Consider the following 19270-nt stretch of genomic DNA (forward strand, 5'->3'; position numbering starts at 1 on the left):
CCGGAACTCCCTTTTCTCCCTGTGCTCCCTGTTCTGGGTTAGTGTTCTGTGACACAGCCTGCATCAGTCAGAATCCCCAACTGCACCTCAGTCTACCTGCACAGTGGAGAGAACCATACGGGTTCCTCTCAAGATCTTGGAACAGTGAGGCATAAGGTGTGGGATAGGGGACCAAATGGGCAGAACCCAATAGACCATGGATCGCAAGAAAACCAGAGAGGTCTCAAAGCTGGATACACGAGGTTCAGGTTCTTAGGCTACCAAAAGGTGAGCGTGACCCTTAAACAAGTTGACCTACTAGCAACTGCCCAAAGATGGTCACAGAGAGCCTACTTTCTCCATTCTATTTACCTATGGTTCCTCCCAGAGCTCAGAGTAAGGTTGGGGTCATGTGAGTATGATATAGTTCTGAGTCTGGAGCGTGAGCATCCAGCAAAATGAGCTTCCCCAGATGGAGCCTGGCAGGGTGGTCTGCCCAGCCGAGGCTTACAGTTGCCTGCTTGGAATTCCCAGTTAGCTTCAGAGGAAATCAAGTCCTGACGTGCCCTGCCTCCTGCTCTGTCAAGTCTTAAGATCATTCCTCCTTAATTTTCAGCAACCACAGTGAAGCTGTAAGCTGTAAAACAGGATGAGGAAATGTGGAGCCTTGCCTTCCCAGCCAGCACCAGCACCTCCTGCCTCCTGGTCAGTTGTTAAGAGTGGTCAATAAAACGTGGGGCTTATGGTTGGGAAATGAGTCATTTCAAAGCTCCCTCAGAGGGCAATGCTGTGGGTCTCACCAGCCAGCCCTATGTGTCGCGAATGCTGACAAGGGCTAAGCAGTGGAAACAACACATAAGGAGGAGTGGTGAGACTGCACACCATAACAGAGAGAGAGAGAGAGAGAGAGAGAGAGAGAGAGAGAGAGAGAGAATATATACCAGCCTGCCAAAGAAACCCCTACAGTGGGGGTGGCTTAAGGGCATGGAGCGCCTTTCATCAGTGTAAAGGGGCCAAACACAATTGCTGCTCAAGCTCCCTGGGAAGTTACACTTGAGTAGAAAGGACGAGAGTGATGGAGGACTACGCAACTTCGTGGAATTGCCACAGTGAACACTAGGTCCCAGCCTGGGAGTGTCTGCTCGAGGAACTCACAATTCCCGACATCTATGAAGGAAGAAGAAAACTGCGGAAGGCGGCTATACACCGGAGCAACCAGACCCAGGATCCGGCAGTGGTGCTGGAAAACCCCTGAGGCCGCCTGACCACCCCGTCTGGTGCTGGCTGAGATCAGCGCCCTCTATCCAGGAGGGAGCAGCCGCACGACCCCGCCTCCGCCCCGCCCCCACGTGGGCACCACCCAATCGAAAGTGCCCTGGTGTGTGCGTCAAGAGCATCCATTGTTATGCAAATATAAGAACCAACCGTAAAAACTCCGGGAAGCTGCGGGCGAATTAGAACTGTTTTGCAAAGGGACGCGGGTGGAGTTCCGCTGGAGCGAAGCCTAACCTCGAAGGGACCACGACTGCGAGTGTCGCGGCCTCCCGGCTACTCCAGGTCCTGCGAACCAGCACTCAGCCCTGTCGCCCGCCCGCTTGGGCGCGGCTGGATGCAGCAGGGGTCCCGCGCCTGCGGCCCTCGGCCCCCAGCGCCCGGAGTGCGCAGAGGCGGCGTGCGGGGCCCGAGGGCGCAGCGCCCTCCATGCGCCGAGGCGTACCTCGAGACACGCCCCGAGACAGCCCGGGGCCCGCATTGCAGCCGCCGCCCGCGCTGAGCCGGGGCGCGGCCCGGGGCCCTAGCTCTGCGGCAGCATGAGCCAAGCCGAGCTGTCCACCTGCTCGGCGCCACAGACGCAGCGCATCTTCCAGGAAGCGGTGCGCAAGGGCAACACACAGGAGCTTCAGTCGCTGCTGCAGAACATGACTAACTGCGAATTCAACGTGAACTCGTTCGGGCCGGAGGGCCAGACAGCACTACACCAGTCAGTCATCGACGGCAACCTGGAGCTGGTGAAGCTGCTAGTCAAATTCGGCGCAGACATCCGCCTAGCCAACCGCGACGGCTGGAGCGCACTGCACATCGCCGCTTTCGGGGGCCACCAGGACATCGTGCTCTATCTCATCACCAAGGCCAAGTACGCGGCCAGCGGCCGGTGATAGCCACCCCGACCCCGGACCCTGGCCTCACCTGCGTCGTCTCTGCTGTACCTTCCCGCCAACTACCTCGGTGTGCGCCAGGTTTGCTGGTCCGCGTGGAAATCTGGCTAGGTCTCTATGTCCACGGCCACGACCAAAGTAGCGCGTCCGTGGCCCCCTTAGTTCGAGCCTCCGCAATAGAGCGCCTCCCCTGGGCAGTCTTCTGAGCCCCGCAGGGCCCCAGAGCCTTCCCACGGCCCCCGACCGCCTAGAGGGTGGGGGCGGGGCGCAGGCTCCAGTCCATTTTGAAATTTGAGTCTCACACCGGGAGACTTCGGAATCCCGAGATACCGGATCCTCCGCTTGAAATGTTTTCTCCGGAAGGTGAAAGACGCGGGCGGACTCGCGCTCCCGCCGCCGCCCGTGAGACCCGCCCGCCCGCACTGTGGCTCCCACAACTGGCGGCCGCCAAGCAGCCACTACCGGGCTCCACCATCTGCGCGCCCTCTCACGAGGGAAGGGGACGCTCCGGGTTCCTGATGTCCTCAACTATTTATCACGTGTGTGTATATTTGTGGGTGAAGTTTGTGCGCCTGAGTTTTTTGTTTGGAAATATTGTGCGTGGTTATGGGAGAAAGATGCATTTTTTTTTCCTTAAAACTAAAAACTTGAGTCTACCATTTCTTGGTTGCACTGAAAATACCGCCTAGTCCTATGGTTTTCCCATTGCTAGCCCCTCCCCCACCAAGTCCCTAATCTTCCACACCTCATTCCTCTGTTATTCTCCCTGGATTCTGAGTTCAGGGAGCCCAGAATCTATCTCCCTTTCCCTTCCCGTGAGAGGCCACCATTCTCCACACCAGCTGGTTTAGCAAAGTTCCAAAGGGACCTTGAAGCCCGCGTGGCTGGGACGTGGGGATTCTGAGAGCATGTTACCCTTCCTAGTGACTTCTATTATAGTTAATAGTCGGTTGCACACTTTTTTAAAAAAGTAAATGAATTTGCCACAAGTAAATGTCATAACATTTATGACAGAATATAAAATATTAACATATTTTAAGCCAAGTTTTAGGTGTATTTTTTGAATCTTGGTTATGAACCCAATTTTAAAGGGCGTTGTATCCAGCGTTGTGAAGGCTGTTGTGTACCCATATTTATATTTTTATAAAATTCCTATAAAGACTGTGAATCTCTCATGGTATTGCTGAATGAGTGGAAGGGCTGCCGTGACCTTTCTGCCTTCCCCAGCCCCCTCCCCACCCTCAAGCCTATTATGATCAGAGGATCCTGCCATGAGGGAGGGGCTGTGCCAAGGACCAGGGCTGGAGGAGGTGTGGAGTGTCACTTGCTGTCTCTGGAAGGAGACTTCCTGGTTTCTGTGATTCCAATTTCCTATGCAACCCCACACCCCTTTTTGTTTTGATTCTGGGGAATAAAAGGGAGGCTGAATTATTCAAATTTAAATGAGGTTTCCCCTTCGTAGAAGTGCTGCTGACCCTGCGTACAAAAATGGGGAGCACTTGAGGACACAGGTGGGTGGGGCCCTTTGTGCTGCCTGGTCCTTCTCTTTGGTCTTCTACACTTTTATGAACCAGTGTGGGAGGAACAGTGATAATGTGAAAGTGGCAAACATTGAGACAAGCACAGATTACTTCAGAAGGAGTTCTCTATGGTTTTTCTTCATGCAAATGCCTTTTTAATTATGTTAATTAATGTTAAGACTTCCTAGACCTATGTTGAAGCTTCAGATGGGTCTTGGTCTGGTCTCTTCTATCTGTATGAAGTCTGGCACACTCCTGAGCGTATGATATAGACTTGTAGCCCATCGTGAAAAATTTATAAATAAATTTTTCATTGCTCTTTTTATATTAAAAAAAATACTGGTTCTTAATTTTGGAACAAGTCATGGATCCTCTGTAAGCAGATGAGGATTGGGCCATGGCATGCTGTCTTTAGCTAATAGAGGATGGCTGCTTGGCTTGTGAACCTAGAGAACAAGCTGGGTAAAACATGAGCTCAGCCTAGCTCAACCGTCAAGTCTAACTCAACCACAGGGGCTTCGGAAACCCAGATGCACCTCAGGAGCTCCTGTCTTAGCCACTTCCTAGTACTGACAGAGAGGCTGAGACCTCCCCAGAGAAATATCTGCTTGTAGCTCTTCCTGCTTCCTACCCAGCCTGAGAGTTGAAACCCTGGAGGAAGTTCTGCACAGATGAGGGTCTCTTTAGATTTGGGGGAACATTCCAGTTGCTCCAGGGCAAGTAACAACTCTAGACATTTGGACTTCCAGAGTCCAGGGCCAAATTCACCAAAAAGCAGATCTGAGTTAGGTCCAGGTTTCCCATACCTGTGATTTGAGGAAATGCATTGGAGGAATATGGACAGCCCTGTCCTGGGGTCCGAATTGGAATCAGGGAAGGAGGTGCCTGACTGGACCAGAGCAGCAGCAGCCATGAGAGGAACTCTGAAGGAGCCGTGATATAAGTAGCTATTGTGATACAAACTCCAGGCAGCCACCAGTCCCCCACACACCCCTCAGGTTCCTACTTTGAGGTCTTATCATTTTCTCCCTAGCAACAATAAGGTTATTAAACTTCCAAGAGTGAGCAGACTATGATGTATATACTCTGCAGAGACATGGGATCTTCCTCAGAAGTCCTGCTCCAGGAATTGTTACCACTGGGAGTACCCATGCCTTCCCCTGCGCTATACTATTTTCATGGGAATGAGACAAGTCCGAAGTTATACTGTTGCTGATGTCCCTTTCCCTGGAGTGCAATGGCCAACCGTTCTTCCAGCTCAACAGACTGCCCACAGCTAGAATGATGTGGCCGGTTAAGTCTTTATTCCCCACCCTCTCCCTAGACTGTTCGAGTACTAACTTGGAGTTGTGAGGAGGGAAGGCTAGACAAGAATCACTGCCTTCACAGCACCTTTAGAATTACCCCACCTAGGAGAGGCTCGAGGGCTTCCAGATACGCCTTTGCCAGCTGCAGTCCTGCATCTCCTTCTCTTTGGAGGGATACAGCAGACTGTGTTGTGCCATCAATGAAGTGAAGCTAAGAAGAGATGGGAAACCAGGGTTTGGTGGCATAGACCTTTAGTCCAAGCACAGGGGAGGCAGAGGCAGGCAGAGCTCTTGAGTTTGAGGCCGGTCTGATCTTCACAGTGACACAGTCAGGGCTACACAGACAGAGAAACCCTATCTCAAAAAAAAAAAAAAAAAAGAAAAGAAAAGAAAAAAAAAGATGGCTGAGGAGGGAACCCATGCTGTCTGAGCTGAGGTGAAAGCACAGCCTCTTCACAATGCAGCACACTAGGAGACTAGGAGGCAGGTAGGTAGACACACTCAACCCTCAAATCACCAGCCCTTCCCCTTGGTGGGCTCAGCTATGGCAGGAGTGCCAGCTAGTCAGGCCCACAGAGTGCGACTGGGCAGCGTGCTCCAGAGTGAGCAGGGGAGGACTTAGCTGAAGTCTTTAGGCTGGCAGAGCAGGGAGGGTTCAGCAGGAACAGTACTCCACTGAATGTCTCCCATGACAGCCAGTTGCTTGTGCAGTGGGAGCAGGCCTAAGTCTCTAGATGTGACCAAGTCAAGGTTGCCGTATCTCCAGCGCCCTAGAATGTAGTGGCCAGTGGTCCTTTCAGCTCAACAAAGTACCCACTGCAGTGGAGTGGGCAGTGGTATTGGCTAGACGAGTCTGGGATAAATTTCCTATCCTCTCCCCAAACTGGTCCAGGTTAGGGCAGGTGAAAAGAAGTTATAGATGACCCAGGTTCCCCCTCTGTCCTGGCCTTCCAGAGCTGCAGATGTGCCTGTTGCTAGGTGAGGGTACAAGCCAAGAGGCACTGAGAGGACCTGGAGAAGGAATGGGCACCAGAATTGGGAAACCCTAAAGGGAGAAAGGACACAGAGAATGTGAGGGCCCCGTTTTCAGAAGAGTGCTTGGCTCCTACCCATCTCTGATCTGACCCATTACAGAGAAAACATTTACTTCCAGAAATGCAGAAATATCGTCTACTTGTAAGAGTGGACTGGGAAGAGCCAACAGGGGAGAGTCAGGACACAAAGCAGGCCAGAAAGGGAAAAGAGAAGTGGCTATGGGGCACTCTTGTCCCTAAAGCTCGCCACAAAAATGGACAGAGGGGGTTGGGGATTTAGCTCAGTGGTAGAGCGCTTGCCTAGCAAGCGCAAGGCCCTGGGTTCGGTCCCCAGCTCCGAAAAAAAAAGAAAAGAAAAAAAAAAAAAAAAAAAAAAAAGGACAGAGGGGGCGTGTACCACAGATGAAGGAACAGCTACCCTTTGACCTGGGAAAGCCAGCTGTGTCTTGGTGCTCCCATGAGGCCTCAGGGAAGAGGCGACATCCACAGGCCTTGAAGGACGGGAAAGGAGGCCTCTTGCCTGGGACTGCTAAGCAACAAAGCCCAAGCCCTCCGTATAAGGGCTCAGGCCGTAGGAGGGGCCGTCGAAGGTCTGGGAACCTCAGCAACTGCTCCTTCTGAGGCCTTGGCAAGACCCTCCTGGGGCTCTAGGGTCCCTGGAGGCCGCCCTCCCCCACCGCCTCAGCCCCGCCCCCGTGCGGCGCATTCTTCTGGTTGGATGTCCTTCCGACAGTCCCCTGCGTGTCCGTCTGTCGGTCTTTCTTCTCTCGCCCGCACCGAAGCCGCGGCCCCATTCATTCCGGAGGCCTCTGCCCTCTCCTGAGCCGGTCCTCGCTCGGCGAGCAGCTGCTATGCTAATGAGGACGGCGGCGGGTGGGGCGGGCAAGCACTCACAAAGGCAGAGTCTTTACATTCAAAGCCAGCAGGGCGGTTCCTGCGAGCCCGCCAGGCGAGGCGACCGAGAGCGGCGCCCTCCGGCGCACCGGCTGCCCAAGCACCCACTGCCGGGCTCGGTGTGAGAGCAGAGACCAGCTGTCGTCTGCTCTAGGTCACGGCCTGGGACCCGCAGCTCCTTAGGAAGACCTGCCTTTGCCCTCCAGACACTTCTTAGTGCCTCGGGGACTCTTGGTGCACGTGTGCAGGGCCGCGAGCCACACTGCTGTCCACCCCAAGACAAGGAGGTTGTAGGAGACCCAAGCAGAATCTGAGAACACCCCGGTCCTGACCAAACAGGAGCAGAGATCTCTGGTCACCTCCCGTGAGCGGGCGGGGTTCCCCTTCGGCACGGTGGAACAAGGACCGGGCGGGAGAACAGGGGCGAGACTGGATCTCGGACGCTCCTTGCCCAACTTGGACCTCCCCAGCTTCTGATGACCTCGGCTCATCCTGTGGCGCTTAAAGCGAGTTAGGGAAAAGGGGGTGGAAGCTGGGGAGGGGGCGGCTGCGTCTGGCCTGCGAGGCTATGCTGCCTCCCTGTGGTCACGGCCCGCACTTGGTCCCCGCCAAGAACACTAGGTGTGTGACCGGGTGGGCAGCTGTGTTTGTGCACATGGTTACCCAGGACTCTAACCTCCATCCGTCGAGGCATGAAGCGAAGGTTGGGTGAAGTGCTTAGGTCACTTTGGAGCAAGAACTGACATGCACAGATCAGAAAGGCATGACCAGCTGGAGCTTCGCACAGCGTGGGAGCTCGACAAGGTGGGTTATGGGACAGAGAGCGAGTTCTCAAAACCAAGTGAGCGGGATGGATAGAGAGAAAGAAATAGGGAAAGACTAGGGAGGAAATGCACAGCCGGCCTTGGCCGTGTAGCGGAAGTTAAAGCCTGATCATTTGTGGAAAGAACAGGAAAGGCCGAGACAACAAATCAGAAGGTGGAGCATTAGGTGACAGAGGCCAACTGCCCAGCTGGAACCCCTGGATCACTCCTGCTGTCCCTATGATGTCTTGACCAAATGGAAAAAGGAAGATAATCCAAGGTCCAAGGCTTCAAAGATGGTTAGCAGAACAGCCACAGTTGTAGCCCTTCCCCCAAGGGCCACATTTCTAATGGCTGCAAGATACAGGACACATTCCAAATGATCATCACAATATATTAGAGGGTGCCCTGGGTATAGAGCCTGGAGCCTCTGTGGGAGCCTTGAGGGCCAGCCCCCTGTGGGTCCAGTGGTGGCTGGCACTAGTAGGCTGCCTCTCCTCCTGCAACCTAAAATGATAAGCTGAAACCATAAGCCAATTAAATGTTCTCCCTCCCTCCCTCCCTCCCTCCCTCCCTCCCTCCGTCCCTTCCCCCCCCCCCCCTTTCCCCTACCTTCCTCCTTCCCTCTCATCCTCTTGTCCTCCCTGCTGTGTATCCCTGGCTGTCCTGGAGCTTGATTCTAGGCCTCAAATGTAAAGACCTTCCTTCTTCTTCCACCCAGTCTTCTGCTGGGATTAAAAGGATGCACTACCACTGCCTGGCAATTAAACGGTTTCTTTTCTAAATTGCTTTGGTCATGATGTTTTATCACAGTAATATAAAGGTAGTTAAGATATGCATCTATCGGGGTTGGGGATTTAGCTCAGTGGTAGAGCGCTTGCCTAGCAAGCGCAAGGCCCTGGGTTCGGTCCCCAGCTCCGAAAAAAAAAAAAAAAAAAGAGAGAAAAAAAAAGATATGCATCTATCAAAAACCACCTCCGAAGGCTGCTGAGTGTCACAGATGATGGCACTTGCTACACAAGCCTGCTGACCAATGGTGAAGGGAGGGGAGAGCAGCAACTCCACAGGTGTCCTGTGGTCTCCACACACTAGCCGTGACACATACACTCATGCATACGCATCATGCACATGGCTAGGCTTGGAGCTGCCCCGCGCCTACAATGTCGGCACTCAGAGTCTGTGAGTCGGAGGCCAGCCAGAGCTACATAGTGAGACCCAGCCTCAAGAAAATAAATTCAAGCTTGAAATTAAAAATAACTTTCTGAGCCAGGTGTAGTGAATGTCTTTAATCCCAGAATTTGGGAAGCAGAGGCAAGAGGTTCTGATTCAAGGCTAGCCTGATCTACAACGTGAGTTCTAGAACAGTCAAGGCTCTACAGAGAATCCCTGTCTCAAACCTGCATACCCCCCAAACATAATTTAAAATAATATAAGCTTGGTGGTGGTAACACACGCCTTTAATCCCAGTACTAGGGAGGCAGATGCAGATTGATCTTTGAGTTCAAGGCCAGCCTGGCTACACAGAGAAACCCTGTCTTGAAAAACCAATAATTAATACTACTACTACTAATAATAATAATAACAACAACAACAACTAAAAGCTTTGGGGACTAGGCATGTGTCGTCATGGTGGAACATTTGTTTTTTCGAGACAGGATTTCTCTGTGTAGCCCTGGTTGTCCTGAAACTCAGTCTGTAGACCAGGCTGCCCTCAAACTCAGAGATCCTCCTGCCTCTGCCTCCTGAGTGCTGGGATCAAAGGCTGTGCCACCACCACCACACTTACATTATTTCTTTTAGAACAGGTCCCCGTCTAGGTGACTGATGGGCCCATTTTGGGGGAGGACAATAATATGTCTTTTGCTTGTTGTATGATTTTTGTGAGTCTTACTATACATCTCTGTCTGCCCTAGAACTTACTATATAGACTGCAAGCTGCCTCTGCCTCCTGAGTGCCGGAATTAAAGCTGAGCACCACTATACTCAGCTTGAAACAGCATTTTTAAAAGTTCAGGAAAGAGAATGAAAGACGATTTTACAGAGCTGAAGAGGTGACTCGGTGGCTCTTGCAAAGGACCCTGGTTCAATCGCTACCCACCCATGTCTGCCTACCCACAGCTGTCTGTAACTCTAGCTCCGGGAGATCCAACATCCCCTTCAGGCCCCTGGGGACACTAACATAGCATAATTTTGAAAAAATTTAACAGGGGCTGGAGATGGGATGGCTCAGTGGTTAAGAGCACTGACTGCTCTTCCAGAGGTCCTGAGTTCAAATCCCAGCAGCCACATGGTGACTCACAACCATCTGTAATGGGACCTGATGTCCTCTTCTGGTGTGTCTGAAGACAGCTACAGTGTACTCATACATAAAATAAATATATATAATTCTTTAAACATAAAATAAAAGGGATTGGAGGGATGGTTCAGTGGTTAGGAACACTGACTTCTCTCATCAAGGACCCGAGTTCAATTCCTACCACTTACATGGAAGCTCACCACCGTATGTAACTCCAGTCCCTAAGAATCTGATTTTCTCTTCCGGTATCCCCATGCACCAAGCATGCCTGTAGTGCACAGGCATGTATCCAGGCAAGACACCCATCCACATCAAATAAATAAAACTTTATAATACTAATACTACTAATAATAAGGATGATGATTTTACAAAGACAGTAATGTTTTGCCAGAAAGAAATAATCTTCCCTTGATGCTGTACATCAAAATCTCGCTGCCTTCACCTTTGTGTCTTTTGTCTAGTCCGTACCCATCCTTGCTCATGAGCACAGTATGTCAGAAGCACGGGGACACACATGTGCTCATCTCACTGTACAGTCTATAGGATGCCCTTTCTTTCTCTTCCCGGATGCTCAAGATGAAGCAAAGACGTGGTGGGTCCTCCGGAGCAAAATTTCGGATTTCCCTCGGTCTCCAGGTAGGAGCTGTGATCAACCGTGCTGACAGCACAGGCACCAAGAACGTGTATATCATCTCTGTGAAGGAAATCAAGGGACGGCTGGACAGACTTCCTGCTGCTGGTGTGGGCCACATGGTGATGGCCACAGTTCAGAAAAGCAGACCACAACTAAGAAAAAAGGTCCATCCAGCAATGGTAATTCGACAACAAAAGTCATGCGGAAGAAAAGATGGGGTGTCTCTTTATTTTGAAGAGGATGCAGAAGTCATAGTAAACAATAAAGGCAAGATGAAAGGTTCTGCTATCACAGGTCCCATTGCAAAAGAGCATGCAGACTCGTGGCCCAGGATCGCATCCAATGCAGGAAGCACTGCCTGATTCTCCAGTGTGTCTGTAAAACATACTCATTAGAAGGCTTTGCTCTGTGGGGAGGGGAGGGAGAACTTATAGGATAAACTCATAAACTAGGTCAATTACGGTGGTTGCAATTGTCCAAGTCGTCCTGATTTCCCTTGACACCTGACCACTGACAAACACAAGTTTTCTGTTCCAATCCTAATACTATATTTTACTGGCCGGTTTTGTGTGTCAACTTGACACAAGCTGGAGTTATCACAGAGAAAGGGGCCTCAGTTGTGGAAATGCCTTCACGAGACCCAACTGTAAGGCATTTTCTCAGTGATCAAAAGTGGGAAGACCCAGCTCATTGTGGGTGATGTGGTCCCTGGGCTGGTGGTCTTGGGTTCTATAAGAAAGCAAGCTGAGCAAGCCAGTAAGTAACATCCCTCCATGGCCTCCGCATCGGCTCCTGCTTCCTGCCCTGTGTGAGTTCCAGTCCTGACTTCCTGTGGTGATGAACAGCGATGTGGCAGTATAAGCTGAATAAACCCCCAACTTGCATCTTGGTCCTGATGTTTTGTACAGGAATAGAAACCCTGACTACGACACATTAATCCCAAAACAGACATTATACGTCATATGGTGACTCTATCTACGTACAAATATAGGTTATAGAAAGGCTACGAAAGGAGTAAAAGAGGCTACAACGAGAATCTCCAAGTCGGAGGGCGGGTGTTGGGTAAAGTTCTTAGAGAGCTGCTAGGGACACCACAGCAAATCAAGCTCAGCGTGGTTGGAGCACACGTGCAGAGGCAAGGTGCAGAACCAGGCTGAATGGGCGGCAGGCAGAGCTCCTTGCCTGCTGGCTCCTTGAGCCGTGGGTGTTCAGCTGATGGGTCAAGTGGCGCTCTTATCACGGTGGTCCAAATGTCCTCCTCTTTATGTGATTCAGGGGAGGGGACTGTGGAGCACTTTCCTTAATCTGGCTGTATTCATTAATTCACCATTTCTCTGAAGACATTGATGTGTTCATAGGTACTTTCCTATCTACAGGCATCTGGGCCTTGTGGCCCCACAGGGCACGTGGTGCTACAGCACAGAGAAGTGCACAGTCATCCTGCCTCTGTATTTCTTTTTTTTTTTTTTTTTTCCGGAGCTGGGGACCGAACCCAGGGCCTTGTGCTTGCTAGGCAAGTGCTCTACCACTGAGCTAAATCCCCAACCCCGTGAACATGCTTTGAAGACAAAGACTTTTGCCCAGTGCTGGAGTCTTTCCCCCTCACCCACCAACACCTTGATATATTTCCATTTTGGAAAATTTTCTCCTCGGTGATGTAACTCTCACTCCACTTCCCCAAACCTTGACTTGAATAAAGCGATTTCCTCCTCCAGCTTCTGTCTCCACATGTGTTTGGCAGAAGCTCTGGATGGGTGGTTTAAGTGGGAGCAGCCTTCTCAGAGTCATATGTTTGGATACTTGGTCCCTGGTTGGTAGAACATTTGGGAAGGATTAGGAGGTGTGACACCTCTAGGTTTGTCACCAGAGCTTCACTTGGAACTAATGCTCTCTGCTTCCTGCTTGTGGATCACAGCAGGGTTGATGCAAATTCAGAGTCTGAAACCAGTCTAGGCTACAAGCCTGGACTATATAGCAAGATCCTGTCTCAAAAGCAAAACAAAAAGAGAAAACGAGTTCTGGGTCACCCAGGATCTTACTGCAAGTCTGTGTCAAAAGAATACAGACATAATAGTTATTTACGGACTTCCTGCTCAGTTCTGCTGGCTGAGCTATGAACTTCAGCTTCCTGTTACACTTCCCTCCAGAATTTCTCAAATATCAAAACCCACAAAATCCATTTGCCCAGCATGATGCTACACAAGTATAATTCTAGCATTTGAGAGGCTCAAAAGTTCAAGGTGAGCCTGGGCTACAAATGTAAAACCCTGTCTGAAAACATGAACTATCATTTTGGAGGGAGGGTTCAGGGGTTTTGAGACAGGGTTTCTTTGTGTAGCCCTGGCTGTCCTGGAATTCGCTCTGTAGACCATGAACTGGTCTGGCCATGAACTCAGAGGTCTGCCTGCCTCTGCCTGAGTGTTGGGATGAAGGGTGTGTGCCACCACACCCATCTCCAAACCCAGGAATTAGTAAGTAGATGCTCAGAAGGAGACGCTGGTGAATTTATCGTTGAGGGTTATGGTACCCCCTTCTCAATTCACAGACAAACAGAAAAGGAAAAGAAGACAATAGAAGGGTAGCTTAGAACTATGGTTTATTCATGGGCATGATGTAACCTGCTCAGTGCTGAGTGTACAGGCCTCTTTAGACCAGAAATTAGCCTCCAAGAAATTATTTTAGAAGTGCACAGTTTTATAAATAAATAAAGAGAAAACAACGTGGCATGGGTTTGGATCCTCACTAAATCAATGCCCTGTACAGAAGCCTGAACCTGTGTGCTTTTGCAGCAGGTCTCCCCTAGTGTAGGGGAGGACACAGCACCCCCATTGAGGGGCTCCTCCTCTCTAATCTCGTCTAGTCACCACCTGCTGTGTGCCCTCAAGCCTCACTTTCTAACCCAGAATGATGAGCATTCAAGGCAAAGTCTGGGTGCAGCCACCAGGTGGCAGCACGGACATGGCCGGAGTACTAAGAAACCTCATGCCTAGCCAATTCCACACAAATGGGAGACAGGGGTTGAACCTAGGACGCCAAAGGCTACAGGGACCCTCACCCCACGTAACTGTGGTAACCAGACAGTTACACTGCTAGGGAAGAGGACTTCACGTCCGGCACAGCACATGCAGGTAGAGGCTTTGGGACCTGCCCATCTGACCCCACCCCACTGGGTCTCATGCTTGCTTCCTGCTTCCTATAAACAGCCAGCAAGGCTCGAGGTATGGTTCACTTCCACTGCTGTCCCTCCAGAGCCAGGGGCTGGAAGGGGCCAGTACAAGTTCTTCAGCAGTAAGACAGACTGGAGTCCAGTGAGCCTTTCTTGGGAAACCTGACTTTGAGTGGTTTCCCAGGAAGTCTCCCCAGGGGGGGTGGAGACACATCACCTCCCTGGAGGTAGAGGTTCCTCCTAACCTCTTGTGGTAAGCAGAACTCTGAACCTTGTAACTGATTCCAAAACCATTCTACATGTCTCTCTGGGGAAAACGGACAGCCAGCCTCAAGAGGATGGGTCTCCTCTTAGCTTCCACTGCATTTGAAGAATTCCACTGGATCTACTCACTGGCTTGGAGTCTTCTACCAGCTCCACGGCCCTCTGAGGCAGGCCTAAAGAAGCATTCTCCACCTCTGGGCTCTAAGCTAGAGAGGCATTCAAGGGGTGGCTGGGAGTCTGTGAGAGGCATGGAGGCTGCCGCAAGTTCCAGTGGACCACGATCCTACCCCAACCACACACTGAGACAACTGTACCATAAGCACACACTGGCTACCTCCTAGGGTTATGGAGGTCCTATCGCACGCTCCTGGGACATGAGAGACATAGTGGGAGCTGGGGGGGGGGGGAGACTCCATACAGGAAGGTAGCTGCTTTTCTGGTGACCTCAGGGGTGAAGAAGAAGAGGAGCTGAGGCACTGCATCAGCCTCCATAGCTCCTGGGGTGAACCAGCTTAGGGGCCACAAATCACCTGACATCCTTCCTGTTTTCTTCAACAGTTCAAACGCCTGGGCCCACTGACTCGTGTCCGGCATGTGCAGGCTTGTGTTGCAAGAGGTTCACCTTAGCTACTACCTGCTTGCAGCCAGTGATGGCGAATTCATGTCCAGCAACATGGTAGTAGCTGAGCTGCTCCGCCAGATGTTCTGCCTGCGCCTGCTCAGGAAAAAAGCCCTCCCCGGCCATCTCCTCTCTGAAGCAGTTGACTACATCCGGCTTGTCCAGTAGCAGGAAAGGCACGATGGCCGCAGTGTGCCACAGAGGGTGTTCACGGGCCAGGAGCTCTCGAAGACTGGTTTGTAACTCTTCCAAGGCTGGAGATTCCTCAGTCTGAGTACGGCCTACACTGTGGCGGAGTGAGGGCAACATCCGTGACGCATTCTGCAGCACAAAGTGTGTGATCTCTATACCGCCAGCGCCACTTAGGAGTACATAGATAGCATTGTGGAAATGGTGAGAGCGCTGTGGCTGCAGGAGGTCGTGCAGCTCATCCAGCAGCGCAGGTGGTAAGAGTTCAGCCTCATCCAGAACCAAGAGTGGGGTCTTCTCCTCGGCCTCAGCCTGTGCTACCACATCTGCCACACGCTGTGCCAGCTCCTTCCGGCAGTCCTGAACCGGGCGTAGCTCTGGACAGTGATGTCGTGCATGGTACTGCAGAACCAAAGCACCATCCTCCAGCACTGCACGAAAGTGGCGAGCCAGCAGGCGCCCCACGTGACTCTTGCCTACACCACTGGGCCCGTGCAGTGCCAGGAGCAAGGGGTGACTGTGCACATGGGTAGCCAGGTAGTCTCGCAGCAGGGCCATGATGCGGCCCACAGCAGCCGGCTGGCCAAACACAGAACGCTGCAGCGCCTTCTCCAGCCCGTCGAGGTCGTAACGTTGTGCATTATCGTCCAGATTCTCAATGGCGTTGAGAACCTGGAACCCTACAATGGCTACAAGAAGCAGCAGGCAACGCTGTGCACGACTCTGCCGCTCTGTACGGGGTCGACACTTCCGTGAGGTTTCCGGGTAGAGCACTACCCGACTACGCCTGCGCCTCTTGCGGGGTGTCCTAGAAGACAGCTCCGTCAGGCTGTCGAAGGTGAAGAATTTAGGTTGGTCTAGGTCAGCACGCAGAGTCCCCAAGCTGGCGCTGGACCCGAGTGTCCCCGTCCCAACGCTCGGCTCAGTGCCGGTCTGCAAGAGGCGCCTCTTGCGCAAGACGCAGACTCGGCGGCGCAGACGGAGCACGGCGCGCACTGGCGCGATCACACATGGCCCCTTGGCCTGGGGCTCTAGGCTAGGATGGCCGCGGTCCATGGTTCAGGACCTGTGCTGTGCATGCAGTTCCCCTCCCTGCAATAGGAAAATGGGAAGACTTTCTGAGTCCCGGATCTTACCCTCTGGGAGTTCCTTAAGGAGTTTTACGGCCAAAGACTAGCCCCGCCTCCCCAAGCTCCACCAACCAGGAAGTCCAGCTCTCTGCAGGAGGGCCTCAACGCATGCAAATCTCTTGGGTCCTCTCAGAAAAGGACTAGGCCTTGAGGAAGTGCGGGGGTGGGGTGAGGTGTATAATTTATCAAATTGTTGACTTCCCCCTTGGAGGAATAAACAGAAGGTTCGTTGTAATAATGTCACTGATTAGGGATACAGAATAGTCAAATTGAACCCTGCACACAACACACCCAGCACCTATCAGACTGTCAAAAGGCTTTACAGGTCCCAAGTAGGCCCCTTGTCCCAGAGGACTAGGTACCCCTAAGAGTTGAGACTCTCCCCATACTTAGGACAGTTGGCGGAAAGGAATGTGCAGACCAACTGTCATGTTTTTGAGGATGGGCTCTATCACTGTCCCTAGTCACAGCCTAGACCTTTCAATCCACTGCCAGCCTTAGCCACCATCCAGGCCCAAATCTGGGGCCCCTCAGCATCCTCCCAGAGAACACAAGAGCAGAAGATGAACAAAAGGAGCCAGGAAGGACTAGAGCCTTGACTGTAAGGAGGCTGGCCTGGATTTCTCCATATCATCCCTACCTGCGGCTGCTCGGGCTCCCCAGCTCGGCCACTCCCTTCCAAGGCCAGTAGCCAGCAACTCAGGAAACAGGAAATGCTAGTCTTCCACCCAAAGGGTTAGGTGGGTGGGCCAGGGTCTGGCTGGTCCAACGCAGGCTTGAAGGGGCAGCGACTCCTGCAGGTCCCCAGGGACAGGAGCAGAGGAAGCTCTGGGGAGGTTTCCGCTTAGATGCAAAGGAAGTGAGTCAGGGGTGCTGGCAGGCGGAGCTTGGGCCGAACGGATCCGCCAGTGGGGGGAGGTCTGGCTGACTGGCCCAGAACCCCTATCCAGGGCACAGAGAGGGAGGGGCCGGTCCAGCAGCTCTTCCCATAGGTTCCCTGGACTCCTAAAAGCTCAGTCTGCCCTCTATTGACATCCCCTCTGCCAGGACACTCCTTTCCCTCAGAAAACTGAGGAAGGGACCCTAAAGACCCTCCTGAGGCTCTAGCTGAATGTAAACTAATAGAGCAGGTCATTTGCTTAACTGGGCACCTCTAATTCCTTTCTTTCCCTCTCTGCTCCCCTTCCTTCCCCTACTCTACCCCCACCCACCCCTTTGCCCATTCAACTGGACCTCTCATAGGACAGAACCCAAGAAACACAAGTTCTAGAGCTAGGGATAGAACCCCTTATGCTCAGGGTCCTTGTGGAGTGGGAGGGGCGGGTTTAGAAAGGTTCTTGGGCTAAGAACTTGGAGACGGAAAAGCTTTAGACTTTTCATGGCAACCTGTCTGCCTGTAGCCCGGCTCACCTACATGCCCTTCTGTGCAGGAAGGGCCATGCATGGATGGCCACCGACTCCTCCCATTCTGGAAGGGAGCTGGTTGCTTCCTTGGCCAGTCTGGGATTCCTGAACTTTCCAGCTCTCTCACAACGTTTAGAGTGGCTAAAATGGACAAGTGTTTCCAGATCCCTCTAAACAACTCAGGCTCACCTATAACCCACCTCGCATCTACACTTACAGACCGTGTAAAATGTGTGCAGAAAGCTGACTGACCAGGCCCTAGAGGGGAGAGGCTCTTAAAAATCTTGGTTTTCTAGTCTAGAATTTTCTGACCCAGGAAGGATACTGGGTCCTGGGGTAGCTGGTCAGGCCCTGTAAAAAAGGGACAGGGTAATCTGTAGGTAAGCCCAATGCTGGCCAGTTACTTTTGCAAGAGGCTGATCTGTCAAATTCTCAGGCACAGTCCCATTTTGGGATACAAAAAAGGCCTGATAAAGTGACCCATTTAGGGAACTTATGCCGCAGAGTTAATCTTTGCAAGGAGAAGGCTTTTATAGACAGGTTTGTAAGCTTCAGTGCCCGATCCCTTGTCCAACCCTACTGTAAAATCTAACTTTACTGGCCCCAGACCTGACCCTTCACCCTTTCCTTCCACAACTCCTTGAAGGCATACTTGGCCCACACAAGCAGAATCCAACTACACAGACCTTTGTCTCTCACAGCCCTCAGCCTCTAGCAGCCCTTCCCTCTGCCCAATGGACTTGCCCAGCATCCAGTCCTCTCCCAGCTACTGTCCAGGGCCCAGTCCTTTCCTGTCTACCCAATGTGGCCCCGTCGCCATCCTTAGCACATGAAAACAGTCCCAAGAGCCTCAGTGTTTGGACCTCACAGCCCCGCCCTTCCTGAAATGTCTGTGCTGTGTAAGTAGCAGGTGCCGGGATATGACACCCACAAGTCCTGGTGTCACAAGCTTTTTGCTAGTGGGTCATTGCCATCCCCCAGAGACATGTCTCTTCCACTTTTAAAATAAGCAAGCCGAGCCTGATGGGAGGCAGACAAGTCCGTGACTCTGTGTCTGTGACTCCCAGGACAGCCTGGTTTACACACTGAGTTTCAGGACAGCCAAGGCTACAGAGAACTTGCCACAGGAAAAAAAAAAATGATGATGATGATGATGATGATGATGATAAACAGGAGAATCCAGCAGCATTTCCCCCAACTGAAGGCCTGTGTTTATGACCTTATGACCTGTGACCTCTACACTGCTAGAGACTTAGCAGCGCTCCTGTGGTCCTATGATGTTCCGGTTGTGGTATCATATGTTGAAGCCTCCCCCAGCCACCTAGAAGGTGGCAGAGGCTGAAAATTCAATCCACTGTGCCGTGCCTTCAAGACTGGAGGTTATGATCAAAGGAGGTTGTGGGAATGTCACCCTCAGTCAGTCCCATGGCTTTAATAGAGAAAACAGAACTCACACATTTTCATTCCTCCCCCTATGCCCCAATCACTGAGGTTCCCTATGCCACAGGCCTCTGTTAGAAAGATGGCTATTGTCAAATTCATCCTGACCTTTGGACCAGGTCCCTGAGCCAAAATCAACATACTTTCTTTATGACTCATATAGCTGATAGTGTTACTTACATCAGAAAACTGAACAGCCCCTTCTCCTTCATTGAGCTTCAGGGACAGATTCAACAGCCTGCTCCTCCCACCCGGTGACAAGCAGCCTCATTCAGTCAGAGGACATACCATTCATTCACACCTGGGAAAAGCTAGGCCAGCCTGGGCCCTGCAAACACCCACACCTGCCTGATCCCATCACAGTAACAGAGCTTTCGTTAGGCCTGACAGCGTCCCTGTTCAGTGCTCTGGTGTTCCTGTCTTGAAGGGTATAGG

General features: G+C 52.0%; 2 protein-coding genes and 1 pseudogene across 2 annotated transcripts; 2 read left to right on the plus strand and 1 right to left on the minus strand.

The window, feature by feature from the left end:
* Positions 1 to 1437: 1437 nt before the first annotated feature.
* On the plus strand, positions 1438 to 3992 carry Nrarp (Notch-regulated ankyrin repeat protein). Its single transcript, NM_001143750.1, is given in 1 exon segment — positions 1438 to 3992. A coding segment is annotated over 1 exon segment (345 nt). The 5' UTR covers positions 1438 to 1790; the 3' UTR covers positions 2136 to 3992.
* Positions 3993 to 10556: 6564 nt separating this feature from the next.
* On the plus strand, positions 10557 to 10985 carry LOC108350588 (60S ribosomal protein L23-like; annotated as a pseudogene).
* Positions 10986 to 13147: 2162 nt separating this feature from the next.
* Tor4a (torsin family 4, member A) lies at positions 13148 to 16835 on the minus strand. The gene is given in 2 exon segments (NM_001107816.1): positions 13148 to 15953; positions 16632 to 16835. A coding segment is annotated over 1 exon segment (1305 nt). The 5' UTR covers positions 15918 to 15953; positions 16632 to 16835; the 3' UTR covers positions 13148 to 14612.
* Between the last annotated feature and the right edge of the window lie 2435 nt (positions 16836 to 19270).

Source organism: Rattus norvegicus, chromosome 3, assembly GCF_021556685.1.
Source record: "Rattus norvegicus strain SHRSP/BbbUtx chromosome 3, alternate assembly SHRSP_T2T, whole genome shotgun sequence".
NCBI lineage: Eukaryota > Metazoa > Chordata > Mammalia > Rodentia > Muridae > Rattus > Rattus norvegicus.